The sequence below is a fragment of the Myripristis murdjan genome, chromosome 23, assembly GCF_902150065.1.
Source record: "Myripristis murdjan chromosome 23, fMyrMur1.1, whole genome shotgun sequence".
Classification (NCBI taxonomy): Eukaryota; Metazoa; Chordata; class Actinopteri; order Holocentriformes; family Holocentridae; genus Myripristis; species Myripristis murdjan.
This window is the reverse complement of record NC_044002.1, coordinates 17,451,519-17,471,849: the sequence shown is the minus strand read 5'-3', so window position 1 is coordinate 17,471,849 and position 20,331 is coordinate 17,451,519. Positions and strand designations below refer to the sequence as shown.

The following is a 20,331-nucleotide window of genomic DNA, read 5'->3' as shown; positions in this document are numbered from 1 at the left end:
ACCAGATATTTAAAAATACATGGACATTAGTGAACTATGACTTTTGATATATTTTCAGCTGCTATATGTATCTTCTAAATCCAGACCACTGGCTAAGTGCCACTCAGTGTGAAACAGCCATTACTACCTTCTTGTGTATAGATGTTCCATGCAGTTACACTTCCTTTTTTAACTACTTAAAAAATGTTTGTAAACATTTTAAAAAGTGATATTTATAGAAACCTTTATTTTCTCGTCATTTACTTCCTGGATTTGACTCTGTGACCATGTATTAGTAATTTAATAGATAAGCTCCTGCCAGTACTTAAATCTGCTTTGAATGTATTGCTGTCATCTTGTAATGTCTAAAGGAAGGTCTGCAGACTGAAATGTCGACATATTTAATAACTACAGGCAAGTATTCTGTCTCTTCTCTTTTTTAGTGTGCAACAACTGGCCAAGATAAATTCCCAGCAGATGTAAATGTACCTGGCAATTAAAGTACCCCTTCAGCCATTTATTAAACTGCTAAAAAAAAATCATCTCTGTTCATCAATATTACATATTTGGAATTTTTTCTTCCATGAAAAAACATCTCCGCATGCCTTAAAAAGGCTTAAATGCAGCTCTAAACCTTGCTCTCATTAAGAGTGTGCGGATCTATGAATATGCAAATACTCCCCTGCCTGCTCACACACCAGCTCATAACTTCATAATCTAACCATCTACAAAAAAATTACCTTTTCAGCAAATCTCTTAGTTATGTTAATATTGTTCATGTGAAGCAGCCATTTGGTGTTGGTCTTGTTTATTTTTTGAAAATGAAACACTCGTGGCACAGCTCTGAGTAGATTCAACCAGGAAATGCTCATAGTGACACATGAAACTAGCTGATGACCATCTCAATTTTTTTTTCAGCGAATCTCTTAGTTACACTAATATTGCTCATGTGAAGCAGCCATTTCAAGTTTGCACTGCTGATTTAAATAAATAAAGAAATAAAGAAACAAAATAAAACACGAGCAGCACCAGCCCTGTGATCGGCAGGGCACAGACCTTGCCTGTCCAAACCCACTGATGCATTGAATTCATATTGATCTTGTCCTCGGTGCACTGCAGTTTCAAAGAGGAAAAACTCAGACGTGACATTCACTACTTACTTCGCTCCATATATGTCTTGTAGCACATGAAAAACACCACATGCACATGTTAACAAGGTTAAAAACTTGATTTTCATCTCAGGGGGTCTTTAAACTAACTCTGCCCAAGAAATTCTAGTAAGTAAAGTAAATTATTAAGCAGTACATACTGAGTAATGACAGCTGCTCATTGATGGCTTGGATCCACTGCTGAGAGAGCGCCTGACTGCTGCAGTGGAAGGTGATATCACAACACCGCCAGCGGTGCTGCCTTGTCCTCCTCACATAGGAAACTGTGAAGAAAGAAACAAAGGAAGAAAATAGAGTGAGTGAATTACAGAAGGACCTAAGTATGGCATAAAGCACCTACAGTGCCATGAAGGATTACAGTACATTTTTGTCTCAAGTGCCCTCGGTGGCAATGAAAGCTGTAACCCTGGTAGTGTTAGTGCACATATTCTACAAAAGGAGCCTTTATGGGCCTAGCAGAAAGTGCACGCTGTGAAGTTACAAGGAAAAAAGTTGGAAAGACCTCCTAATCTTTTTTAATACATGAGAGAGAGAGAGAGCGAGAGTGAGAGAGAATATAACACATGAGGCTAAAGTGCTCTTTTGGTGCATTCCCATTACAGATTACATTTAATGCCGTCTCTCTTTACACAAAGCTGTTATAGGAGGTTACTGATGCATCTGACCCACAGTTGATTTTTTTGTAAACATGTGAGGCTGGTGAAAAGGGGGCTTAAAAATAACCCCCTCTCTGACCCACCTCATTACCTGCGAGAGAAAAGCAGGCCTGACCCGGTATTTGTTCTGTGCAAAGCAAAGCCTCAGAAAAGTCTGCACAAATGCAGTGGTAACCATGGTAACCATTTCACGCTATAGTAAGTGTTCTGTCACCTGTGCATAAGGTGGCGTGAAAGTTGATTTTAAGTGAAAAACGGTGGCAAAAAGTCAACTGTTTGCGACGTGAGGTGAGGGGAAACTGTAAAAATTAAGGTTTATAGAATTTTTTTTTTTTTTTTTCAATTCGGGCAAGCAAAAGTATATTTATATTATATACACAGCACATTAATGAAAGAAGCTTGAATTTATCAGACCTATTTAGGGGGTTAGTTTTGAAACAATATCATATCATCTGTGAAATACAGTTCACATGTCTGTCCCTCCTGTAGTGTGAAGATGATCTTACAAAATTAAAAAAAAGCTTATGAAAACAGCAAATTAGTAATTCTGTCCTGGCTCTGTCATGGTCAGATCGGCTGTGGAAACTCAGCTTTGTGATTTATTTGAGGCAACTCATAAACAGTGAACAGGGATTGCTCCTGTGTTTCGCTCAAGGACAATAAGAGGACACATGCCTCTTTTGCAGAAGTGGAAAATTACAAAGTATATTCACTCAAGGACTGTACTTTAGTTCAGTTTTGAGGTGCTGGCACTTAATAGTATTGTAACTAAATATTTCCATTTGGTGAAAATTTGTACTGTTGCATGCATACACATGCACTACATTTCAGAGAGAACCACATTTATCTGAAAGCTTCAATAATTAAACGCTGAAAGAAACAATTTTTCACTATGATTACTTTTACTGCTGATAAATCTCTACTTAACCAACAGTTTGAATGCAGGGCTATATTTACATATTCATATTCAACAGGTTTGAATGGAAAATATTTTCCCCATTATGGCAGTGAAGGACAAGATGGCTGCCGGGAATCTGTTGTGCACTTGTGTATTTACAAAACTAATACAACAACACTGAGGACACATGCCTGTTTGATAATGCATGCTGTACTCCGGCCCTGACTTGGCTGGTTCAATTCACAGTGTCTTGTAAGAGCATGCAAGCTGGGTATACAACTTTATGCATGACACAATAATAAAATATCATTCAGTCATTCATTCATATGTTATGCTGTTTCTACTCAAATAAAGGACTTGAGGACTTTTCCTGCCAGTGCTGCTCTTGGACACATGGCGGTTGTTGCAGAGACTGAACCTTCAACTGTTCCATTACATTACAGTCTCTTGAAGCTGCTGCATTGACTTACACAAACTTTTTGACAGAGACTAGGAAACTGTGCTAAAAGTCAACAGTAGAAAGACGCTATCGCAGGGAATTCCTCAACTCCATGCAGGAGATAAAAACACACAGCTGCACAAAGCCTCTGTTGGTGATTTCCCATCCCACTACACCGGTCTCTTTCTAACCGTGTGCCACCCACTGCTTACCGTCAGAAAACTGAATCACTGTGAATGACACACCTCTAGTGTCTGACTTGAGCTGTTTGGGTTTTCTTGCACCTTTGACATACTTTATCCATTCACTTGTTTTGCACTGAATATGCAATGCAAACGTCACTTCTTGCACATAAACTGGTATTTATAAAAACGGTATGTACGCACTGCACTCATTCTTTAGATCTGAGGGTGATGTGATGAGATGGAGATTAAATATAAGGTGAGACAGATTTTTTTTTAGCACAACATTGTTTGTTTAGGTTGTTAAGCAGATGCTTGTATACTGTTTTTTTGTCCCCACGGGGATTTATTAAAATATCAATCAAAGGCACATTTGTTTAGGGAAAACTGATTAATTACTTTTGTGTGATCAGCTTTTATCATTCTTTTCTTTTACAGTAAGTCAGTCAACATTTTGCTTAGATATGAGTGCTACAAACTAAATGATATATTGATATATTTCTGAGATATCACTTTTTTTAAGACAGCTGTTGGAGAACCTCTGTGCAACACAATCGGTTAAACTTTTTATTCCCTGCTTGTTTAACTGACAGGTGGAAAGACCGGTGGAGCAGGCGGCAATTTGAAATAAAAATGTCTGATTGTGTCTGCATACATTTAATGCTAATTGTGGGAGTGGAAAATTGGCTCATGCACATACGCCCAGTTCCTCAGTGGCTTACATTAATAAAAGAGAACCATGCATACGCACGGCATTATAAATCTGACGAAAAGAATACATATTTCTGCATTTTTTTTTTCTGGCAGTTTTAGCCATGAATCTACACAGAGTTTTATGCATGTGGCCCCTGAGCTGGCAGTGGATCCTGGTGTTGAATATGAAAGGGTACACAGTAAAGTTTCCATCAATCATCTTTTGTGCTGCTCTCTAAGGTTGAAAAATTTCAGGCATGTTGCATTTCTGGCTCCACCTGATCACTTATGTCACAGCGGGTACTTTGTCATGGCACCTCATGAAAAATACCTGCCGTGATTTCACCGATTGGGTGTGGCCAGAAGTGCAACATGCCTGACAAGCTTCAACCCCCCAGAGTGACGAGCAGTGCAGCAAAAGTTTTCTGCTATAGTCACTCTAGCAGCAGTTCAAGAAGTTAAAGAAGTCAGTGGGGGAAAGAAAAAAAAAAAAAAAAACAGAGCTCTGGTGTTAAGCAATATACAAAAAAAAAAAATAGAGGTGGAGGCACCCGCTTCACTGCTGGGAACTTTCCTGAAATATTTACATTGAGGGCCTATATAGTGGCAAAAACTCACACGCTAAGCACTTTGACAGCAAATTCACTTGCTAAGCATTTCAAAGTCAAATTATCCTACTAAGCATTTTCTTCATCAGACAGAAAAGTGATATTAGGAGGAGCTTCTTCACTCATTATTGCTTACAGTGCCTCCTTAATAGCTGATACATCCAGGGAGCCGGGAAGGGGGCGTATCTCGGAAATCAGGATTCAAGGCAGCAGGAGATTGCAGCAGTACCAGATTTGACACACTCAAATGCAAATGTAATGCTGGTGAAAGCACAAATTAGTCACCTTGGTTGTCATTTTTGTGATTCGGGTATAATATGAGCCTGATCTTCTGACATAATCCAATAGCTCAAAACTGGACGGTAGCCCATAATTCACTGGCATGCTGCCATCTTGGACTGTCTGCTGACTCTGTTGTTAGTACCTCACCTGTGAACTGTGGAGCTGACCAAGGCTTATTTCTGGTGATTACTTGTGATTGGTGGAGCTGACTACAAACACTTGACCCGGACACATTCTCAAAGTGCAAACGACGCGGCAGGAACACAGCAGAACGGAGGAGGCAGTGACAAAAACTGGCTTCGGGCTGTGCTGTTGGACCGAACAACAGAGGCGCCATCTATTTTTTATGCATATCATCGTGAATAGTATACCTGTGAATGCATGGGGATGCAGCTTGGAGTGCTGCTGTGCTTTTTTCCGGCTCTTCCTCCCCCTGGTGTCTGTGTTCACTTTGTCCTCTTCTGTCTGCTGGACAGCGATGATCTCACACACCTGAACCACATGGCTGCCTGCTGGAGACACAAACGGCAATGATTTAATCAAGAGCACTGTCCAATAACATGGAGATGACGCTCTTTTGCAGGCACCCAGTCTGTGCTGACTCTCTGACCCTCTCACATGCACACATACAGTGTACTCACAAACCAAACAAACTACCGTAGGCAAGTGAATATATTCCCCCGCACAGACATGCACCCTAGGCACCCTTTTACCCATTAAAATCATCTTTGCTCTCCCTTCCCGCTTAAGTCTGTCGCTAAAAGTTTAATTTTTTTCCCCCAGCTGTCATAGTTGCAGCATGGCCGAGTGCGCCGCACAATGAAATTCCACACTCTGTCAAGATCATTCAGGTGGGTTGACTTTCCTTTAGAATTATAAAAAGCTTGATTCGCTGACTTACAAAGGTTATCGCCGCACTAAGGTGACTTTGCACTGGCAGCCTATCACTGATTTTACATAGAGTCAGATGAGCGGGGAGGAAAACACAGCCACGTCCCCAGACAGCTAGCAAATATTTAGAGAGGAGTTGCAGCGCCTGTTCTGGTTCCCCTGGGAACAGGATGCATGCAACTACTTTAAAATAACTTTATAGGAAAGACGCTGGCAGTGTCTGAAAGCTCTGTGCCTCAACATGAGACCTCAAGTATGGCACCAATGAACAGGTGTGTAATATTGTGTGTGTGTGTGTGTGTGTGTGTGTGTGTGTGTGTGTGTATGTAAAAGGGAGGGTCACCCTGCCTTAATGAGCTGCAAACTCACTTAAAAGAATTTCATTAGCATGAGTTTCACTGGAGAGTTTTAGTGTCCCGCGGTCTCGGCCTAAATATTGTTTCGGAAGCTTTTCCAGCCAGACAAGAATAAAACTCAAAGGGATGACATGGAATCCGCAATTTGTTTTGGTTTCCAGGTTTTTCACTAACCCTCAATCTTTTGCGAGTAAACTCAAACTGGCAGCTAAATAGGCGGTAATCAGACACAGAAAATCACTGCACTTGAAAACAGAAAATGGGAGGATAGTGAGAGGAAATGGTGGAGAAATCTTTGCCCTGTACATGTGTGCTACCCAGCAAGGGATATGGTAACTGTATAAAATAGTGGGACAACTTTCCTGTTACTATGAAATAAATTGACCAAGGGAATCCAAGTGAAGGCTATAATCCTTTATTGAGTTCACCTACTAAATCAGATTCAATCACCAAGGGGAAATGTAGATGGGAAGGAGGAGAGGAATTAAAGAGGGATTTTTTTAAGCCCCAAGACATTGACTGTGAAAAAGGCAATCTTTAAATATTCGCCGCTAGGTCTTAGTATATAGCTTCCCCTTGTTGCGTCCAATTCACAAGTGTGGATTCAAGCAAAATAGATGCCATGCTACTTACTGAGGGTATTCAAAAGTGCACTGTTGGGCTGGAGAGGGACAGTACTTCCAGCGATGAGTTTAACTGACCCCTTCAACTGTCTTACACAGATCCCAGACTCCTTCAAATTTATTCAGCTGATATGGTGAAATGAATGGGAGGGAGGCATGAAATATTATTTCTCTCCAGAGACTCTAAAGGAACAGGATTTCATTTCTTTCTCAAATAAAGATGATGCGGTGTGCAGGCATGAATAACTTTATGGCCATCGATATTCACACTTTGACAAATAGGAAGCAGAGTTATGGCTTTGCGGGTAATGGCTTTATTTCAGAAAAAAAAAATGAGGAGTTTTGTTCCAGCTTTTTTGAAGAATGGCACCTACCCTGCAAAAATGATTGTGGGCATGAAAAGTACTTAAACTCACTGATGATTGTTCCTAAAGAGTAAAACCTGCTGTAATTAAAAGACTCTTGCTTGCAGAAGAGAAATATTCAGGATCACATACATGCTTTATTCCGGCCAAATGGATATGTACATCTTTTTAACATGTAACGTGCAGAATAATGACTCGGCATTGACTTTAAGATTGAGGTCAATGTGTCACACTGATCAACAGATGAGGAAGTTTACAGAACTGCAGTTACGGGAATAACCTTTAAAAAAAAAAAAAAAAAAAAAAAAAAAAGGACGAAGTTTATTTTTTGAGCTGTTGACTCAGTCACACCTTCTCTATGCCTGCATGTGACCTGAACCCGCAGCTCTGTGTGTAAATCCCGCCCGGAAAGTACCGTAGATTCTTATCGACTTTTGCTGGCGTAATTTCATACTTTGACATGTGACTGAGGTGCAGTGATGAAGTGGATGCAGTGTGTGCACGAAAATGTTCCAAGATGTCATGAATTCGTGCCATGTTAGTATAAATAGATAAGAAGACGATAAGGAGATTGTTAAAGGTAAAATGAGGTTAATTGTTAGTGATAACTACAGGTGAGATTAATCCAGGAACTCCATTGTAAAAAGTAATTTTCGTCTCATATTCAATCTTATTTTTCTCAATAAGTCAACAATACGCCAGTGAAGTGACATAATCCCACTTGTTTCCAATGCGAATCAACTTGTCTCCAGAATTTACTCGAAACAAGCGGCATTTTTCACTTGATACTAGTGGACTGATGTGCCTTATTCTGCCTGTTTCAACAAGTTTATACTTGTTCCCAGAAAAATTCCTGAAGCATTTGCAAGACAACAAGCAAGACTGTCCCATTCAACAAGAAGATTTTTTTTAAAACTTATTTTAAGAAAAAAACACTGAATATGAGACTAAATGGCTTGTTGAGATGGATTTTTGCAGTATAAATTCAGGATAATTCAATGTAAAACTTTGCATTTATTGTCGGTTTTATTCCCACACTCACCTGGGTCTCACCAAAGTGCTCAGTGGAATATATTAGAATATCTTATCTGACATCTTGTAATTGTATTTAAAGTTCCCCGGCTTACTTTGAAGTCCGGCCAAATGGAAAATGCATGAAATCTTTCCAGTGTTAGCGTGGTAGGTGGTACAACTTCTGTCAGAGGCAAAGCATTATTGAAAAAGCCAACTGTTTTCTTTCAGTCAGTACAGAGGGAGTTGTTTGCTAACCGGCTGGACTCTCCCTTGGACAGCCCAGTCAAGCTTCCCCAGGAATCGCCGAGCACAAAGCCAACAACCCCAGTAAACTGTGTTGGGGAAGGAACTGCACACAATAGCAGACATTCCCACATTCTGGTTGCTCCAATAACCCTGCCACACACACTCTAACACATGCACACGCTCGCTCAAACGCTTACATGTGCACGCAAAGAATAATCCCATCACCACACACGCATGCACTCACACACACATACACACACACACAGCATACCCACACACAACTTCCCTGCTTTCCAGCTCAGTTCAGTCCCTAAGCTACATGCTAAGCCCTCGGCCGTACAAGGCAGATCCTCTCTGCTGTGCTCTGGCATACTTTTCTTTGTGGTTGAAAGGAATCTTATAGTACTGGCAGTCAGCCAGCGTGTACTGCCTATTCATACCAGAGTGCTCAATGTGTTGCTTTGAGCTGCAGGAGTGTGGTATCTACAGAAAGTCAGCTTTTCAGGAACTGGGAAGGGGGAAAAAAAAGGTTTATTTTGTCATGTTTGTAACTTGATCTGTGCATAAAAATCAATGCCAGCACTCCAATCTGTCAGAATTTGAGGTTCATAGTCCTCGATCTGAAGTTGTTTTTCCACCAACCCAGCACAGGTGATATGCAGGAACACTGATTATTGTGGAAGAGCGCAGGCGTCACTTAGAGTCACTTACCGCCGTCTATATCTCGCTTACACTGAATGCTTCAAGGTTTGTACATGATTCACATTCACATCTAGAACAGTAACACGAGAGATAACTAAAAGATTCATTCTTTCCAAGTAAAGAGAATGTCTCTGTTCCCTCTACAACAATAACTATTGTATTTCTGGTTTGATCTCAGGGTGCAGAGACGGCGATAAAACTCTATCAGAAATCAGATTAAAGTTCTGAGAAAGAAGGCAGCAGGAGAAAAGCTCCCTGCAGTGATGGTCCATTTTCTGAGGAATTTATCACGGATATTGTCATAATGTGAATGCTCGAGCAACAATCTATTGTAGTTACAGATATCTTTATACGCATTGTCGTTGATGTGAATGGGCCATTGCTCATTTTTTGTGATTTTCAAGTACAAGCTTTGCAGTGCAGGGACAATGCCTTAAATTAACTGCCGTTGCAGCTATCAAAGACACGGCTAACAAGAAGACACGGACGTGAAAATGAAGGTAGCGGGGGAAAATGTTTTTAGAGATTATTTCCTGATGAAAACTTCCATTCTTTCCAGTGGGTATCAGACTCACAGTAAGAAAGGTGTTACGTTTAGAGTTAGAGTCTTATTCTCATCCTATGCTTACATTGTAAAATATGAAACTGATGGCCTTGTTCATCCACTAAAAAAGCCAGAAATATTCTCTGGTCCAATGACAAGCCTCTGAAAGTGCACAGGGATGTGAAAACACTCACCTTGTGTACAATGAAATAACAATAAAACAGAGAAGCCTTGACAAAAAAAAAAAAAAAAAAATTCCTGTGATGACCTAAACCTAGTTTGAGCAATTTTCTTTTTAACAATATTTTCTCCTTCATGTGTGTCCTTATTTGACACGGCACAGCAGAAAAAGACAAGAAAATGAACCGAAAGTAGGTACTGCTCTGTTATGCTATTGTTAAAAATCGCTGCCATGGGAATAAGGCCAGCTAACAGCACAGGGGATAGGATCTGTAACCCTGGCACTAAGTGTTAGTGCCATGCTCTATTCAATAAGTGACACATAAAACCTCAGTCTGGCCATAGTAAAGCCCTACTTTATCAAATGAGCAACACAGGCAAGCCATGATTTTAGTGCTACAATCTACCCAATGAACAATCCAAGGACCTGAACCTCAAATGTTGACAGTGACAGTAATTTGCTGTAGCTACATGTAACCAGAATCACTTAAGCTAGTGGTTTTCGATCCTGGTCCTCAAGTTCTAGCCATGATCCTATTAGGGACTGACTTAATCCTGGAATGCAAGGTAAATGCAATTAACTAGCTGGTAGGATAGAAAACAGCTTTATTCTGGGTCTTGAGGACAGGGATTGAGAACCATTTATCTAAGCTATAATCATATCCTGGCTCCATAATAGAACAAAGAGGATCTTTGTGTTAATGTAATGGAGCTGAGGAGGTCAGCTAAATTTAGTTTTCTGGTAGTAATACTATCCATCAGTAATTCAAGAGCCTGGCTTTGGGTTTGCTTGATCAGTCAACCTGCTGTTTATTCTCGCAGACACATGGCCTGAGGGGTTTGGACTGATTTCCCTGCTCATCCTGATTCCCTAAAACAGCGAGGCATCCCACCTGACGAGATTCCACTGTAGCTGTTGTCATGCCATGTGCATGTAAGTGGACATTTTGTTTGCGAATTCCTCGTCACACCCTAGACGTTTCACCCAAGACACCTGGGTGTCACAGCGAATAAACCGCAGCCCTGCCATGGTGGTGCAAAGCTCTCTTCTGCACGGAGGTCAAATCAGGAGATGTGCAAGAGTTCTGGAGAAGATCACACTGTATTTGATGTTAGCTCAAAAGCAGCCGCATGCATATGTGTGTGCATATTTGAGTGTTTCTTGTGTTTGTGTGTGATATCTGTGACAGCACAGAGCGCGGCCTCACCTTCTTTTAGTCCTCTGACAGCAATAAGCTGTCATCATATTCATATTCTGCTGTTGTTCTCAGCAACCCTCCCATTACACAGTGGATCAGTATGTAATCCCTTCATTGTTACTGTGCTTTGGCGCTGACAATGTGTTAGAGGACATGCCAGCATAAGCACAATGAAAGGCTTGTGCTGTTAGGTGTGCACCCACTATTTGTGTTTGTTTATTTGCTGTTTTCTGTTTGGATTTTGCACATTGTATTTCTACATGTAGTGGCGAGTGACAGAAAAGACATGAATGGGAGAAGAAATGACAGAGGTTGTGACACTCGTGACAAACCATGATGTCGCTGGGTGATGCACCTTAACCCTAATAGATAAACATCCAAAGTTCCTGGCCTTATACTGGATAAGAAGTGATGATATCATAGCAAGTCCTATTCCACAAAAAAAAGAGTAGGACCTGACTACAGGCCCCAAAAGGGAACCCATTCAGAGTCAAATGTAAAATCACCAGATTTTTTACCTATGGGAACCCTGCTAGAATTGCCAGTGTACTAATATATTGGCTTTTCAAACATACTTTTAACCCCAGCTGAACTTGAGAAAAAGTTAAGCTTGGGTTAGGGTTATTTAGTTAAGCCAAATTTCAATAGGGTTTTGGCATAAATGTGAAATTCTAGTGGGGCGTGTGTATGCGCAAATGTTAGGCTAAACTGCAACATTTACAAAAAATTATGAGTAATCTTGTGTCCAGCAGGAGAAACATATACTCCAAGGAGAAGAAAATGTGGGAGGTAGTAGTTACACACCTCTTCATCACACACCCACGCCAATACATCATCATCCTGGCCATTGATTCAATGTGTAATCAGCTGCAGAGGTCCTATACTTTCCTCTTATTGACCCGGGTTGTAGGTAAATAACTGGGCTGATGTAATGAAAGAGGCTGCAGTGCTGCCAGTAATAGCAGCATAAACCTGCACAGTTTACCCAATCTCTCTCTCTCTGTGTCTGTCTCTCGCTCTGTCTCTTTGTCTTTTTGTGGCATTTCTTATTTTTCCCCATCTCTCCCTCTGCTGCCATCTCTCAATGTACAGACAGGGCTGTGCATTGAGCACCAGTTTTAGATTACAAAGCACAGATCTGCCTGGGTACACACTGCAGCGAGCTGTCAAACAAGACGCACAGATTTCTCCCAGGCACAATGGGTTTGTTAAGCCAAGGCTTAGGCACACATGGAGAGGAGAGGAGAGTCAAGGTGGAGGTACAGCAGGAGGACAGTCGCTAAGGATATGTGATATTGCTTTCTCACTGCTAACACTGTGTACGACAGTAAGCATAAAGTATTGTCTAACACAAGGCTCATCGCTTTCACTGGAAAATGCGAATCATTACTCTCCATTAAAAAAGGACAATACCTGTAAAACTGACTTCTCATCATGCGTCTGTCACAAATATTGGCCGCATAAATGAGTACAGAATGTGCTTTAGCAGCTTTCAAGTCTAACTAACACTAACACAACCCAATTCACTCCCATTGATGTTTAAAAAATATGAGAAATTGCTCAATGATGGACGAATACAATCACGCCTGTTGACAAGAAATCAAAAGAGAACTGGAAAGGCCCTTTACAAATAAAACTCATTTATCTAAAGTTGTTTGATTTTTGGTGATACGGCAGACATGGATTTTTACCCTTTCCACTCGAGAAAGCTTGCATCCCTCTATGAGTTACTAAAGCAGAAAATCATATAGCTTTGCTGTGCTTCATGTAACATGTGGCTTTTGATACGGGATTTTAGCACTGGGGAAATTCTCAGATGCTGATACCCTATTTTAGCCTCGGATCAACTTGATTTCCAATACCTCCAGTATCAGTATAAGTGAATCCTGGAATAGATGTATGCTATCAGTATAAGTGAATCCCTGAATATCTGAATGCAGCTCTGCCATGTGGGAAAGCAAACATCTAAACCTCCTCCTGGCCAGGGGAGATATGCGGGCTTAGACGGCCTGAGGAAGCACCACTTGCTAAGCATAGTGATTTAGAGGAACGAGAGAGGCTCTCTAAAGCGTATGCCATGATTTATTCAGGCTTTCCTTCAAGATGGGAGTGTGCATTGTATCAGTGGAGTGACTCAGGCACTATGTGGACATAGGATTTACTCTGGGCTCAGAGGCCATGCCATCTCAGCGATTGGATTTTGTGCTTGTGTGTTATGTGTAAGAATGTGTGTGTGTGTGTGTGTGTGTGTGTGTGTGTGTGTGTGTGTGCGTGTGCACGCATCTACAGACAGGCCAGGCTAGGATACACCAGATATCCTGTTCCCGACTCAGCACATCTGACTGACGGATGCTCTGATTTGACCAAATCCACTTAAATGTCAAGCAGCAACATTCACTAATGTCGTCCAAACCAAAAGAATCAAGGCTGGAGTGACGTTTATTGCTCATAAAAATTCCTCTTGGCATTTATGGCGCTGCTGTGTCAGTTTGATATCGGTGAAAATATATTAGATAAAAATGAAAAATAAAAGCTGAAGAGGACCTGTCAAATCTGAACCACATTTTTTTTTTTTTTTTTGCTTTTCTGGTACCTGTGGCCGAGGCAGATTTGTCTTTTTGAAGATGCAGCTTTAACAGATTTACCCATTTTTCATTCCTGGTTATTAATCTTGCTTCATTAAATGCGTTAAAATTTGTACCAAACAGCAGCTCGACTTCCTTCCATCATCATTTTCTTGACATAAGAGCTCAATTTTCTCCAATTTTGGAGTTTTATTGAGTAAAATATATTCTAAAAACATATTTTAAAGTGATTTTTGTGTCAACATGTTGACATCTAGTCAGCTCAAGCCACCCAGCCACCCAGCTGTCTCCATGACATTTGTCCTCAGGGACGGTGTGGCTCAAAGGGATGTCGAATTTTACAGCCTCAATCTAAAGCCAACAAAGAGAGCGGTAACTCCACAGAGGAGGAAGTGAAGGTGAGCGTGGCCTGTGATGTAAATCAACAGGTTGGAAAACACACTGAGTCCAAAAATAGCTCACTTCTTGTTTGGGTAGGCGCAGAGGCTATCAGGGAAAAATGCAGTCAGCACCAAACCCATACCTGGAGTCACTGATTAACATGGTTGAATTGAATGATAACCAAATTCTAGTCAAAGCCTGCATGCATTAAAAGAAACATGGACAGTCGCCACTTCATGCATAAAAGGAAATGCTTGCTTTAGCACTCAATGTAATACCGCTTTCTAAAAATAAACGCGAGTTGTTCCTATGTGATGTCACCTGGGGCTTGGTGTTATATTCACCAGGTGCAAAGTCTTTTATTGTTTGTGTCCTAACTCCAAGGTACACTGACCTGTTCCTTAACTCTCGCACATGCCGACCTATTCTTGTCGCAGCCAAGTTGAACACGGACTCAATAAATGGAGTTCTTTATGGCAGGTTATTATGGGGCACTTGATACCACTTTGAGGAAGGTCAATGGCTGGGTTTAAACTGAAGTGTACAGTGCCAGCCGTAATCACCGCGCTCGATATTGTACAGTAATTGCAGACCAGGGACCTCATTTAGATGAACAAACATTAGCCTCCGGGGGTTAGGAGAAGGTCTGGATTAACTGAAGGTTTTTTGACACAAAGCGCGGCGAGGGCAAAACATTACCTGAGTGCCGGCTTGAGAGCTGGGGTTACAGCAAAGAGAATTTGATCACGTCAGATAGAGACTGTGGCCTAGATGTATCCGCTGTGCCAAAGCGCTTGGCTGAACAAAAGCAGGCCACGTCAGTCAAATCAGTGTTACACTCAAAATCACAAAGCATCTTTTAATTTGGTGTTTTTTTTTCATTATTTCTAAATGTCAATAGTGAAGTCTCAATGGAAACAGGCGCTTGAGTGGCTGCCTGTTAAAATGCAAGTGCACAGGCCACTATAACCTTAAAAACCTCTTGTTACAAATCGCTATTGTCATGTGAAAACCTTGAGTCTTGATGATTTGGTGCTACTAAGTGCTATGAAAAAAAGAAATCCACCATCCTACACCTGATGAAAACTCTTTCAAACTCCACTGGATAAACTTTAAAATGCATGTTGGTCAAGCTAGAAACTGCTGTTTTCTTTCAGACATTTTCACTGGATAGCAGTAGTATGTGTGGTCAAAATCCCCTGTGTATTTAGAAACATCACACAGGCCAATAGCCAGAATTAGAGGAGATAACAGAGATGCAAAATTATGTAAGACTCGAAATATTTTGTGGGTTGTTTGCTCCTGTCAGTGCAGACTACACACACCTCATGCATGTTGCTTGTCAACATATGTGTGATTCTGATAAGCAGATAAGTGTGCAGGAGGAGAAGATTGCTGTTTTTTTTTTTTTTTTTTTTGTTATCAGGGCACTACTTATTTTTACTGGAGGGAAATGTAAATGTAACACAATTTATCCAGGCAATAATGGCTATTCCTTGTATAAAAGTCAATGCAATTTTGTTGTAACATCTTCAGAAGTACATTTAGTGAGTCTGAGTTTAACCTTGCACTGTGTTGGAGTTTCTCACCCATGTGTTACCAATACAATATTCCCATTGTTCTGCAATTTAATAACATGACTAGTCGAGGAGTTGGGCTAATGCTGCTTTGAATAAATTCTAATAAGCGGCATGATTTATTCAAAGCAAAGGCTCTACTGCGCGACGAACAAATGGCAGCAGTGTCAAACTCGTTCATTTACATTTATTCCAGACTTACCTGTCTCAGAGATGTTGCTGATGCCAGAGCCTCGTTTTCTGCTCGTCTCAATTTCCTTCCAAGCCAAAACACTGCGATTTAGAAGAACTTCTACCAGCCTCTGCTTCTGAACAAGCTGCGATGACAGTAATCTGGCTTGCTTTTCCATAATTTCGCTCGGATGTGGCTTCACGTTGTTGTCCGAGACGCGTCAAGCAGTTTTTGTGGTCCACATCTGAACTTCAGCCTGTCCGGCACAACAAACACATGCCTGTGTGGCGGCAGGCTACCGGCCCAGACTGCCTTAGGAAGCGGTGACTTCCATCAAAGATCGTCTATTGGGAAGAGCAACCACTCACTTCAAAAAAAGAAAGAAATTCCAGTAGCCTAACTTGAAAGTGGGTGTTACCCTTCACGTAAGTGCTGTCTTCCTCCAGTACTACAATTTTGTAAACTAATAAACATACATTAAGTTACTGTACGGTATGTTAAGTTAAATTAAGTTAAGCTATGCACTTTTTTCGTGCACATAGACACGAAAACTCGCAGTGCATTGAGAATTATTTTTTATTATGCCATAGGATGAAATGGTTATGATATATCTGACTGGACTTCACCATTTCAGCTTTGAGCAATGTGTTTTAAGGTAAAACTGAAAAGAGGAAGCATATTTATTTTGTTTCATGATACTACTTCACGAGATGTTTCTAATCTATTGGTTGTCTCTTTAGGAAGGTAGGCTACTGTACTGTTTAATTGCCACTATTATATAAAGTTAACAGGCCAACCTGTTGAGAAAACGTGTTGATAAAAGCACTTATTGGACATTTAAAGACATGAAACACAATTTCACCGCTACACTTTATTGTTAGTAGTATTTTTCGATTGTGTATAATTTTATTTTCAATAAAATTGCAATATATTTGCTGCAGCGTAGACATTATCATGCAACTTTTCCATTAAAACTATCTATGATTAAGAGCAATTCACTGAGAGCAGAGGCTGTTGAAAGCGCTGAAGCTTGTGGTAGACAGGAATATGGACAGAGCGAGACCTCTCGCTGGTCTTTCTCCTGCAGAGCAGACACATCAGCACATTGCACAGACGCCTAATCTGCTGATCTAAATTCTTGACTCAGGTCAGTCAGGCGCTTCCACGTTTTCTGCCCATGCCAGTAACAGGGTGGCTGCACTATTATCTCAAATCAGTGACCGTCAACTTATGTAACTATACCATCATATAGGTTGCAGTTTACTCAGCACCATACTTATGATGTATGCGGTGAATTAAAATTTCCATTAGGATGAAAAAGTGGGTAAACACCATTTCACAAATAAAATGAATGGTAATCCGAGTTAAGGCTGAATTACCCTCCTTTACATCATTGCTTCTGGTTTCAGTCCAAGAGATTAGAGGGTAATGCGAACACTGGAATATTAAAGAATTTGATCCTGAGGATGTCATTAGAAACAGACCCCACCGTCTACCCCATCCCTCTCTCTCTGTCATTCTTATTCTATGTGTGTGTGTGTGTGTGTGTGTGTGTGTGTGCGTGTGTGTGTGTGTGTGTGTGTGTGTGTGTGTGTGTGTGTGTGTTTGCGCATTACAGTTTTTTTTTTTTTTTTTGTCAAAGTGAAGCTTTAGGCCACTTGTCAGGTAGAAATCAGGACAGGTATGTCTCAGCTACGTAAATCGGCTTAGAGCTCACTTGGATGGATTATAAACAGGGCGACAGAGTCAGAATGCTGCAATATCAACTTTTCAAATGACAGTCCATTATGCAGGCAAATCGTAGATCTTGTGAGCAAGCTTCCCAGAAAAGCCACGGTTGAGGAAATGGGTCACATCAATGCAAATGATATGCTCCACGAGTGCAAATAGCAGGGCAGGGCTGATCAAATAGGCTACTCTCTGAATTTTCTCAGTGTGATGTTTGGTGTTTGTTTGTGACCAACCATGAAACAGAAAAAATAGCATATATATTTTTCTTTAACAGTGTCAGTGTTTACATGACTGGGTGCAGCACGGCTTGTGTGAATCACTTATTTTGTTTGGATGACTAAATATTGAGCTAAAAGTGAGCACTTCCTTCAGGTGTGTTCTGAAGGTAAAAGAGTAGGCCAAGTTTGTGTCCGTGATACTAAAGATTATTTGGTGTAATTTTATGTTTTGGTTTGGTTTTTGTGCTGGTCTTTCAGGGACAATTGTTTCATATTGATTTGCCTGTAGACCTACTTAACATCAGGAAAGATGTGCTCTGAGGGAAGAAAGCACCTTATTGTTAGATGTGGTAAAACATGGGTGGCTCACAAGTGGGTCAGTAAAGTTTACTTTCATATCTACATGCTGTTGACTGAGGGACAAAGCTGACCTCTCTAATCAGTGTTAATTAATGGCAAGTATAGTATTACAATAGATATAATACAAATTTTGTATAAGATAAAGTGTTGTTTATTTTGTAAGCTACGCTTTATGAGGCTGCTTAACCTGTGTAGTCTGTAATATTTCACTACACAGCTTGTGTAAGCACTAGTAAAATCACAAATAAAGCATAAGGGCATTTGATTGTACCTGGGCCTGTTCTTGTGTGGTTGGTTTGTTGCTAAGATTTGGTCGGTGACATGTTGGCAAATAATAATAAAAAAAAAAAGGTGGGTTGACTGTGACCTCCAGTTGGTCATCATCTTAAGGATAACATACAAAAATAAAGTCAATTATATTTTGAGAAACACATTAATTTACACCGTACTCCATCAAAGATCCCACTTTTGACACCTGCATCAGCTTCATACTATTTCCTATGACCAAACATATTATATCAATATAAATATATAGCCTACGTGAAGATGTATGGCAACCTAGAAAGGTAAGCAAGCAAAAGTAATAATGAAAAAGTGGGTAAACTGAGGGTCTGTGTGTGTTTACCCTCAGAAAGCAGAATCAGAAATACTTTATTGATCTCTGAGGGAAAATTGGTTCAGTTGCAACTGCTCAGATTTTCAAGAGAAGAATTAAATGATAAGAAATGGAAAAAGAAATAAGAAATATAAAAGTGTGCCTTAGAAATTTAAAAAGGAAGTTCATTACATATAAATATGGACATTAATACAACTTGAACATTAATCATATTTATATTAAAAAAAAAGCATGTGTATTATGTCTAATGTTTAATGTTCACTTTGTCCCTGCCTCTGGTCCTGATGCTGGTGGTCTCACCTTTTGATTGACAGGTAAATTTCTGTAAACAGCGCAAACACATCAAAGCGTCAGTGGAGGATGACGTCATGGCGTCTCAGCGACCTAACGGCACAGCTCACTTGTGATTGGACGGCAGTGAGGAAGTGTCCGGCCAGCCAATCATCGCGGCGGTTGCTCGGCGATTCGGCAGAATCAACATGGCAGCTTTCTGAGTTTTGGAGGAGGGGACTTGGTGTAAATAAACATAGATTTTTACCTTGTAGAGATAACGACAGTGTTCGGGCATTTGTGTTTAGGACGGGTCGGACCGCCGGGGGAAAATGTCAGGTGACGGAAACAAAAAACAGTTTTGGAAGCGGAACACGGCGAAGGTTCCTGGCAGGTGAGTGACGTGTTCCATCCTGCTGCTTAGCTTAGCCGAGTTAGCTTCACTTGTTTGACGCTGCTCTGTTGAGCTTGAAACGCAACTTTCACTTTCACTGAGTGACTCGCTCAGCGTTGTCGCACACATATTATGGCTTTCACACGTTTTTAACGCTGGGTTGTCCGCTGTAAATTATACCTCGTTGACTCACTTCCCATCTTCCTGCCAGTTGGCTAAACGCTGCGTTGCTAACTGGACTTGCTAACAGTGGCTAACACTTCAGGAAATCCAGCCACACTGCAGCTGCATAAGTCTAATTATAGCAGCTCGTTGTCTAATACAGAGTAAACATGTCATTACGATGGAAGTGCATCATATTCATCACACGCATGCCCAGTTACGCAATGTGTTATAACTGCTGTTGCTGTATGAGGCTGGCTTACCTAGGTTGGCAACCAGCAATCAATCAGCTGATTCATTTGCATGTTTTTTTTTTCTTCCCTCCCCACAGCATTCAGCATGTGTACGGCGCTCAGCATCCGCCTTTCGATCCACTCCTTCATGCCAAGTAAGTTGAATTTACTTTGTGAGTGTTGTTGAAGTAAGTTGCACTCATGTTGTTGTGCCCTGTGTTTTGTCAGAGTTGTGTGGGAGCAATTTAGACTGACTTTCTTGGCTCCTCTCTCCTTTTGCTCTCTAGCATGCCGCATATTTGCCCAGCCGAAAATACTGGATACCAAAATATCTTCCCTGACCATGAGAGATGTGGTTGTTTTGTTAGATTTACACACAAAAAAACTGGCTAGAGCCGTAACGTCCTCTCTCTCCATTGCCCTGTATACAGAGAAGAATGTCATCATGATCCATTGTAAAATCTGGCAGGTTGTTAACTTGCTCATGATTAAAAGCAGGGCTATGTAATTTGATTACACTTTTTGGATCCACTGATAAAATCAGCATACAACTGGCGAGCCAGGCAGCATGGCGTTCTCTGTCTAACCTGTTATTCGGACAGCATT

At 40.8% G+C, this 20,331-nt stretch overlaps 2 protein-coding genes and 1 long non-coding RNA gene across 6 annotated transcripts in view; 2 read left to right on the top strand and 1 right to left on the bottom strand.

The window, feature by feature from the left end:
- Positions 1–513, top strand: part of LOC115355421 (uncharacterized) — a 57,800-nt gene extending 57,287 nt beyond the window's left edge. Inside the window, exon 4 of the long non-coding RNA XR_003927878.1 lies at positions 423–513. This is a non-coding gene — a long non-coding RNA (uncharacterized LOC115355421). The remainder of the gene's footprint in view (positions 1–422) is intronic.
- Positions 1–16,078, bottom strand: part of cerk (ceramide kinase) — a 39,545-nt gene extending 23,467 nt beyond the window's left edge. Inside the window, exons 1-3 of one of the 2 annotated variants that reach the window (XM_030046214.1) lie at positions 15,772–16,078; positions 5,278–5,418; positions 1,289–1,411 (exon numbers count right to left, since the gene is read on the bottom strand). In XM_030046214.1, coding sequence (XP_029902074.1) covers positions 1,289–1,411; positions 5,278–5,418; positions 15,772–15,919 — 412 coding nt within the window. In that variant the 5' untranslated portion in view covers positions 15,920–16,078. The remainder of the gene's footprint in view (positions 1–1,288; positions 1,412–5,277; positions 5,419–15,771) is intronic. The other variant, XM_030046215.1, reaches the window with a different exon arrangement.
- Positions 16,079–19,130: 3,052 nt separating this feature from the next.
- tbc1d22a (TBC1 domain family, member 22a) overlaps positions 19,131–20,331 on the top strand; it is a 151,057-nt gene continuing 149,856 nt past the window's right edge. For all 3 annotated transcript variants that reach the window (XM_030045855.1, XM_030045856.1, XM_030045854.1), the window contains exons 1-2: positions 19,131–19,330; positions 19,824–19,880. In XM_030045855.1, the coding sequence (XP_029901715.1) occupies positions 19,269–19,330; positions 19,824–19,880 (119 nt within the window). In that variant the 5' untranslated portion in view covers positions 19,131–19,268. The remainder of the gene's footprint in view (positions 19,331–19,823; positions 19,881–20,331) is intronic.